This window comes from Leucoraja erinacea, chromosome 20 (assembly GCF_028641065.1).
Source record: "Leucoraja erinacea ecotype New England chromosome 20, Leri_hhj_1, whole genome shotgun sequence".
Taxonomy (NCBI): domain Eukaryota; kingdom Metazoa; phylum Chordata; class Chondrichthyes; order Rajiformes; family Rajidae; genus Leucoraja; species Leucoraja erinaceus.
Genome location: NC_073396.1, coordinates 11,081,909 through 11,090,893, shown reverse-complemented (window position 1 = coordinate 11,090,893; position 8,985 = coordinate 11,081,909). Strand labels below are relative to the sequence as shown.

Sequence of the window (8,985 nt, the reverse complement as noted above, 5' to 3'; positions counted from 1 at the left end):
TAGCTTAGCTTAGCTTTGCTTAGCTAGGATAGGATCTTTGGTACTTCCTGCACACTTCGATTGCCCAACTTAAGGTCCTGGGGCTGTCGATCAACGGGAGAGGGGGCGGGGCATGCGCTCACATCCGGAAGTGGGTGAGACGCCGCGCAACCAAACCTGATGGACGGCTTGTGATTGATAGAGGTTTCGGCCAATGACACTGATCGAGATCGGTCAGTGCCCGCCCATGTGACAGGTGCTGGCCAATGAGATGCGAAGGAAGGGCGGGGTTAATGGGTGTAGGTTGAGGTGGACTGTCACAGCGGCCATGGCTGCCACCGGAGTCTTGCCCTTCATCAGGGGTGTGGATCTAAGTGGAAATGATTTTAAAGTAAGTCAGTTACACCACGCTGAATATTAATGTTCTGTGTAGAAATGAGCTGTTCCCTGGTCAGTTGTGTGATATTATGACTTTATTATTGAGCAGCAATCTGATTGTAAGAGGCAGGCAGCCTAGGCCTGTGGGGTGTTTGTATAGTTCTACATAGTCGTAATATTTCTATCCTGCCGAATGTATTGATATTATGTGCTTTGTGTTGACAGTTAATGCAGAATTCATGATCTTGATGTCATTACCAGCTTCATTGATAACTACTTTCCTTAGAAAGTTATGAAACTTTTGTTATTAAAATAGAAATTCAATCATAATACCGGCTTAATTCTTGGCTTAATCTATTGTTTTTTCTTTGGCAAATGTAAACTTTGAGACACAAACATTTTCCAGGATTATTGATGAAAGGAGAATCATAACATCATGGAAGACAAATGACATAGAAGTTAGTTGAAAATGTGCAAAATAGCATAGTTAACTTTCCATCTCTTGACCTTATTGACTTAATTGTTTCTTCAACCAAGATTACCTCACCACCTTCTTCTTTCGGTCTCTTCCTCTCGCTTAGCCCCTCCCTATTTTGGTTGAAAAGCCTTTAAACAAGAATGTTAAATAACTGCACAACTTTATAACATGTTTCATGCAGTGCTATAAGCGCTTTGGCTATCTACATGCTCCACAACAGACTCCTTTAAACCTCCAGCCTTTATTTGTTCTTCCTTCTAAACAACCTCACTTTTTTAGCTTCTATTCCCAAGTCTGTTTTTCTCTCTTTTGGACCTTCTCAACTTCCCATTCCACTGCCAAGCTCAATTAAACCCTCCCCAAATCTGCCTGCAAGGAAGTTAGTCCTAGTTCTGTTAAGCCACAGCCTGTCTGACATTGATAAGTCCTATCTTCCCCACAACGTTTCCCATGCCTTTTTGTCCCCAAAGACCTTGCTAGTAGGTCTCCCGTGAGAGGATTCAAAAATTCAAAAGGACCTGAATTACAGCGGAACAGCCATTTTGGAGTGGGCCATTGTGAGAATGGCTGTCGCAAGGCTGTGTTTGAGGTGTAAATGTATCAGAGCAGGTGTGGATTACGTGGACTTTAGCCAGGCTTTTGACAAAATCCTGCATAGTATCATCATGGATAATGATATATATTAATGATATGAGGAAGGATTGTAGATGGTATAATTAGTAAGTTTACAGAAAACATCAAATTTGGTAGTGTGGTGGACAGTGATGAAGATTGTCTAAAGATACAACAGGATCTGGATCAATTGGAAAGTGGGACAAGGAATGGCAGTTGGAATTTAATTTGTGCAAGTGCAATGTGATAGATTTCACTAAGTTAATCCAGGGCTGGACATACACAGTGAATGAAAAGGCCATGGGAAATGCGGTAGAAGAGAGAGACCAAGGGGTACAAGTACATGGTTTCCTGAAAATGGTGACCCGGGTAAATTAGATGGTGAAGAAGCTGCATAAATGCTTGCCTTCATCGGTTGGGACATGAGGACAAGAGTTGGGACTTGATGTTGCAACAGTATAAGATGTTGTGGAGACCACTTAGGGTATTGTGTGTAGTTCTGGTCACTATACTATGGGAAGGATGAGATGAAGCGAAATAGGGTGCAGAAAAGTTTCAATAGAATATTGATGAGACTTGAGTTTTAAGTAGAAACTGGATAAACTGGGACTATTTTCATTGGAATGAAGGAGGCGGAAGAGTGACCTTATATCAGATCGTGAGGGGCATAGATAAAATGGATTGTTACAGTCTTTTTCCCAGGGAAGAAGAGTTTAAACTGGAGTCCTACGTTTAAGATGAGAAAGATTTAAAGAGGGCTTGCGAAGCACATTTTCCGAGCAGAGGGTGGGGCGGATGGGGAACGGGTTGTCAGAGAAAGTAGTAGAGGTGGGTACAGTTACAATGTTTACAAGGTACATGGATAGGTAAAGTTTTGGGGGCTATGGGCCAATTACAGGTGAGACCAGCTCAAGAAGATGCTTTGGGCAGCATTGATGAGTTGGGCTAAAGGGCCCATTTCAATGCATTTTCTTTAGCAAAGCGAAGGACTTTAAAGCCCTTCCTTTTGCACAAATTTCCTGCTAGCCATTCGTCAGTGTTATCCTCCTAAGTTTGTATTCATTGGTCATGGAAGTCAATTTGAGATTACCACAGTTTGAGGCTCTTTTTCTTAATATATCACCTAATTCAATAAAATATGTCTGCATTCTTATTTCTGCCTATGTCATTGGTAGCAATATGGGCCACAGTCTGTGGCTGTTCACTCTCCTTGTCCAAAAGATTCTGCCAGGACTTAGTGATGCTCTTTACTTTGCCACCAGGGAAGCAACACATTTCCTGGAATGAGGCCTGTGACTGCTGAAGCTCTGCTAACTATAGAACATCTTATTGCTGTCACTCTTGGCTTTGTTTTCTCTTTCCCTGTGCAGCTGAGCTACCCGTGGTGGTATGCTCCTGGCCGTGGCAGTGATAGGCAAGAGAGCGTTAGTTTTCCCCCATCAGAATTAGAAATTGAATATTGCTTGGGGAATGAGGACTCCTGAAATACCCGCCAGCTTTTTGTTTTGAGTGTTGCTTTATCTGCCGTGGTTGTACAGGTCATGAGATATGTATTCCATGGGTCCAAAGTATCCCGCATGGTACGATTAGATTAGCTCAGCCCTTCTCTACCTGTGCTATGATGGTGGGTGATCCTCTTCCAAAATATGCAGTTCACAAAATTCAGCGCCGTGGATGGAATGTGACAGCTGTTGCTCAGGCTCCAAGATGCAGAGATTGAATTGCTCCAGCTGGTGACTCTTCTGTACTGTGGCTGTATAGGACATGGGGAGTGCATTCCAAGGGTCTGAAGTGCCCCGCATGTCTCCATTAGATTAACATGCTTAATCAAAAATCGTATTTACATTGTATTAGTTTAGTATTGCCACATGTACCGAGGCACAGTGGGACAACTTCATTTGTGTACTATCCAGTCAAATCATCCCATACATGGGTACAATCCAGGAGGTGCAATGAGTATAATTCCAGGGTGCAGAATATAGTGTCACAGTGTTATAGTGTTACTGCTCGAGAGAAAGTGTCAGGGCTGCAATGAAGTAGGTTGTGAAATCGGGTCTGCACCCTTGTCTTAAGAGAAGTCTGTTCTAGTAGTTTGGAAAGGGGAATAAGCTGTTCATGATGTGCTTTCAATTGGTTAGTGTCTTCTGCCTGATGAGAGAGAAGAAGGAATGACTGGGGAGTGCGTGGTCCTTAATTGTGTTTCCTGCTTTATCTTCTTCTTTTCGTGTCCTTCTTGTTACAAATGTTGACCTCGCTGTCATGATCCGCACTAAAAAGGATGCAAGCTTCCGGCGACAATCAGTGGAAGCCATCCATTGTCGCAATAGATGATGGTGGTAGCAGAATCAGCTCAGGATACTTCCAGTTTCCAGCCCCGCGACGTGGACGTTTCCGCTGCTTTACCTATCCAGTGTGACCTGCAGGGTTAGGTGGTTTGTGTGATAGACTGAGCGGTAATCACAACTCTGCCATTTCCTGAGGTCTTGGCAGAGAAGTTGCCAAACCAAGTGATGATGCATTGTATAGTAAATCAATAGAAATTATTAAGGGCATGTTCTGTGTGTGTGTCCCTGGTGCTGGAGTAACTGAGTGGGTTTGGCAGCATTCCTGGAGATCACGGTGGCGCAGCGGTAGAGTTGCTGCCTTACAGCGAATGCAGCGCCGGCCACCCATGTTTGATCCTGACTAAGGGTGCTGTCTGTACGGAGTTTGTACGTTCTCCCCCTGACCTGTGTGGGTTTTCTCCGAGATCTTCAGTTTCCTCCCACACTCCAAAGACGTACAGGATTGTAAGTTAATTGGCTTGGTAGTGGGTGTGGGATAGTGTTAATATGTGGTGATCGCTGGCCGGTGTGGACCCAGTGGGCCGAAGGGCCTGTTTTCGCGCTGGATCTGTAAAGTAAACTAAAATCACGGATGTGCCGTTTCGAGTCAGACCCTTCATCAGTCAGAAGAAGGGTTCCGGCCTGAAACAACATCTATCCATGTTCCCCAGGAATGCTGCCCGAGTCGCTGAGTTATTCGAGCACCGTGTCCATTTTTAGAAATTTACATAATTGTTAATGGGATCTAGCTGTGCAAAATGTGGGTGCTTTATATCTTGCATTATACCTTTTTTTTGTTTGGAGAGAGAGAATGTGTGAGCTGCATTATGGAGAGTGGCAAGTATACATAATATGTACACTTTAGCGGTGATGTAATGGCTACGATATCCAAGATTAAACTTATGTTGGAACTTCAACATACAATTTAAACATTCAATAATAAGTAAGTCTCATGCCAGACGAGCAGTCTTGCAATTTAGATACAGTGGAGGATTGAACAAGATGATAAGGTAGAACTAGCTAGTGCGGGCGTACCTGTGAAAATTGAGGCTTGGCTTTTAAATGATGTCACTGAGTGGTTGTACTCTTGGTCACTGCCTTTGAGATTTTGATACAGCTTTGAATTTTTTCTTAATTATATAACTTGTGTGGAAGTTATGTTGATGTTGTTATTTTAACCACATTGACGTCTGCTTGAAATATGTAGATGCATGACCAGGGCATGTTTCGAAAGCAAAATGTAATGTTTGTTTCTTTTTCAAAGGGTGGTTATTTTCCTGAACATGTTAAGTGTATGACCAGTTTGCGATGGCTGAAACTGAACCGAACAGGACTTTGCTACTTACCCGAGGAATTGGCTTCTCTTCATAAACTGGTAAAGTGTTTCTTTCAAATTACAAACAAAATTAAAATGCAAATGTTTTTTGTATCACCCTCCCCTTAATTTTTCAGTGCAAAGCAATATCTCCTTTGAGGGTTAATTCATATTAATGGCATCCACTTTAGTTTTCCCACGCAACGAACCTCTCGATTTCAACCAATGTGGACTGCACGGAGGAAAAAGCTTTGTTATACTGTTATTACTATCGGTGAATATGGTTGAAATGAGCTGTCTGTCTACACTTGATCACCAATCAGTTTGGAACTATTTATGCATTGGTGTGAGGGCCATGTTGATTGTGAATCTTCTTATGACCTGGTACCCTTTTGGTTCTGTCTATGTTCACACATAATGGGTGGCCAGAAAGGAATTTACTTCCATGGAAGTCAACTCTAGTCAGAGTCACTCTTATTAGGAGATGCAGTTGTCTTATGATAGAATTATTTATTTTGTTGGATTGTGATCTTGTCCGCAAATTGGCTAATAATAGTGGCAAAAATAAATTGTTCTCTATCATGCTTAGAATTTGAGGTCTTGGTTACTGTAAATTATAGAACTATAGATTATTTCCTTTGCATGTTTACAAAACTGGGTCATTGTTTGTGCCAGTAATTTTTGTAAAGTGTTGATTCGTTACAAAAAAATGTGAAATGGTTTACTCTGCTCTAACCCAAAGGTTTTGGTTTCATTGTAGGAACATTTATCAGTGAGTCATAACAGTTTGACAACACTTCATGGAGATCTTTCTAGTCTGCCTTGCTTGCGGGTGAGTAATAAGACCGGTCATTTCAGAAAGGACTATGGGAACCAATTCCAGCTATTCTTGAAGCAGCAGTTCAAGATAAAACAAAGTTTTTAAAAATGTGGATATTTTTAACTGCATAGTCCCTTAAGTCCCCATATCCAGAAAGACTGGATAGACTCGGCTTGTACTCGCTAGAATTTAGAAGATTGAGGGGGGATCTTATAGAAACTTACAAAATTCTTAAGGGGTTGGACAGGCTAGATGCAGGAAGATTGTTCCCGATGTTGGGGAAGCCCAGAACAAGGGGTCACAGTGTAAGGATAAAGGGGAAATCTTTTAGGACTGAGATGAGAAAAACATTTTTTACACAGAGAGTGGTGAATCTCTGGAATTCTTTGCCACAGAATGTAGTTGAGGCCAGTTACTTGGCTATATTTAAGAGGGAGTTAGATGTGGCCCTTGTGGCTAAAGGGATCAGGGGGTATGGAGAGAAGGCAGGTACAGGATACTGAGTTGGATGATCAGCCATGATCATATTGAATGGCGGTGCAGGCTCGAAGGACTATAATGCATCTGCTAAGGATATGAACATTCTAGCTTTATAACATTCGCACAAAATTAACTTTGTAGCTGAATGCCCCATGGTTCCAATCACTCTACGATAGCCATTCACTGACATGACAATAGCTCGTCAGCCAGAAAGACCAAACATTCTTATCAAAGCATTTAACAATTGGGCCATTCTTTGGAAAGTGAACCAAAATGTCACACACGTGACCAGGTGGCATCACATAAAGTAATACATGAAAAAAAATTATTGTAAGAGATTAATCTTATTCATTGCTATTTTCACACAGAGAGTGGTGAATCTCTGGAACTCTCTGCCAAAGAAGGTAGTTGAGGCCAGTTCATTGGCTATATTTAAGAGGGAGAAGTGGCCCTTGTGGCTAAAGGGATCAGGGGGTATGGAGAGAAGGCAGGTACAGGATACTGAGTTGGATGATCAGCCATGATCATATTGAATGGCGGTGCAGGCTCGAAGGGCCGAATGGCCTACTCCTGCACCTAGTTTCTATGTTAATTATGGCCACTTCCTTCATCATTTCTGTTCCTGATCCTACTTTCCAGAACATCCTTAATGGTTCTTTTATTGGGATCACCATTTTACATTGTAATTTTGTGATCCCAAGCTCAGATACACTTCCAAGCATGAAATCTTGAGTATTTGTAGCTGTAACTAAGTTATATTTAGACGGTATGCATAACATATTGTTCATGAAAGAATCTAATCTGCAAATCAGCTTTTTAGACTTTTGTAATTTATTCAGACCTTGACATGTTAGTGTTCCGTATTTGATTAAAACCACTTTTTAACTATCATGGAACAGTAAATGTCTAAAATATCCTTTGTGTTCTCCATAGGCCATTGTTGCTCGAGCTAATAACTTGAAAAATTCTGGTGTTCCTGATGACATTTTCCAGTTGGATGATCTCTCTGTGCTGGTAGGTTTAAAGGGTTTATTACAGGGCATTGCATTCACTGTGCGGAAAATATTTTCTGGATATTACTTCCTGAAGATTACTTAACAATAAATATGTAAAGCTAGAGGAGCATTCAGGAGTGGTTTTTAAAGTTCTCTACTGGTTATATTTGTTTCAAATCAAATATTTAACAAAAATAGAGGATATTTCAGTATCATCTTGCTGCCTCAGTTCTTGATGTTTTTTGTATGCTTTGTAAATCCCATGAAATTTTCATCCATCAGATTCCCAATGAGTGTCATTTTTTATAGGAGAATATGGTAATTGGCAGGAGAAGTTGATGGGAAGGAAGTACATGGTTTTCTGTGGGTGAGGTCAAGACCTTCAGCATTGGCAGGCTTTTCTAGTTCAGTATCAGCTTCAATTATTTTGTATTGCCCAGTTCTGCCTTAGCACGTGGCCTATGCTCAGCATTTTCCAAAGGAACGAAGGACCAGAGATTGGAAGCTACCACTGTTGGTACAGTTCAATCTTGCTCTAGCATTTCTGTGCGATTGTGTATATTTGCTTCAAAGGTGAACAAACCAAACATTGATTTATTCTGCAACTCTTTCATACTTATTATGACTCAGGAGGCCATTTGGCTTATCGAGGCTTCTGGTAAATCAATTCTATACATTCTAGTCCTCTTATTTCCCTGTAAACCTGCAACCTGTCCTCTCACACATGCACATCAACCTCCATTCCCATTGATTATTTTACAATTTCCGTATTGTATGCGGTAATTTATAGTAACCAATTAATCTACCCACATGTCTTTCATATTACAAGGGCACCTGGTAGATATCTATGCAAATACACAAAGAACATGTAAACTTCGTACAACAGCACATGTGGTCAGGATCAAACCCAAATCCCTCGTATAACCGGTGCCATCTACAATATGCTTAGATATTTTGAGCAGCATTTATCAAATGGGAAATCGTAGTCACAGAACAGTATGTCATTTTCAATCCCATCCTTTTCACCTCCTTTAATGCTACAATTGTTAACATCAAAGATTCTGAAGGCAAGCATTCAAAAGATGTTCTGTGCAAATGCACTGCAATCTCAAGAGGAAATAACGATATCTGTTTTGGGGAAATAATTTATCCAAATAAGATTGTTCTTCTGCTTTGAGAATGTACTTGATGCACTGACATACACTTTGTGTTTCAGGACCTCAGCTATAATCAGTTGACTGAGATTCCTAGGGAACTAGAGAATGCTAAAAACATGCTGGTGCTCAACTTGAGTCATAACAGGTAGGCATGAATCCCACCGTAAATACATTGGTTGTGGGATTTTTAAAAACTTTTTTCTGTTTTATGTTTTCAATTTTTTCAATTTGTACTATGTGTATGAAATTGTGCAATCATTGAATAGATATTGGAAGATAAGTTTGTTCTGTGGAACTGTTGGACCAAATTACCTCCAGTACTGAGGTGCTTACTTGCTGGCTTTTGCTCATAGTTTTGAAGTTGGCTCTTGTAGTTATATGCCCGAGTGTAATTTCCATAACCCTGCCTCCCCTACAAAGCCCAACCAACTTCCCACCACTTCACAT

At 41.0% G+C, this 8,985-nt stretch overlaps 1 protein-coding gene across 1 annotated transcript in view; it reads left to right on the top strand.

Moving 5' to 3' along the window:
• The first annotated feature begins 225 nt into the window (after positions 1 to 225).
• Positions 226 to 8,985, top strand: part of flii (FLII actin remodeling protein) — a 43,442-nt gene continuing 34,682 nt past the window's right edge. The window contains exons 1-5 of the mRNA XM_055651240.1: positions 226 to 370; positions 5,036 to 5,146; positions 5,847 to 5,918; positions 7,320 to 7,400; positions 8,598 to 8,683. Of these exons, the coding sequence (XP_055507215.1) occupies positions 251 to 370; positions 5,036 to 5,146; positions 5,847 to 5,918; positions 7,320 to 7,400; positions 8,598 to 8,683 (470 nt within the window). The 5' untranslated portion in view covers positions 226 to 250. The remainder of the gene's footprint in view (positions 371 to 5,035; positions 5,147 to 5,846; positions 5,919 to 7,319; positions 7,401 to 8,597; positions 8,684 to 8,985) is intronic.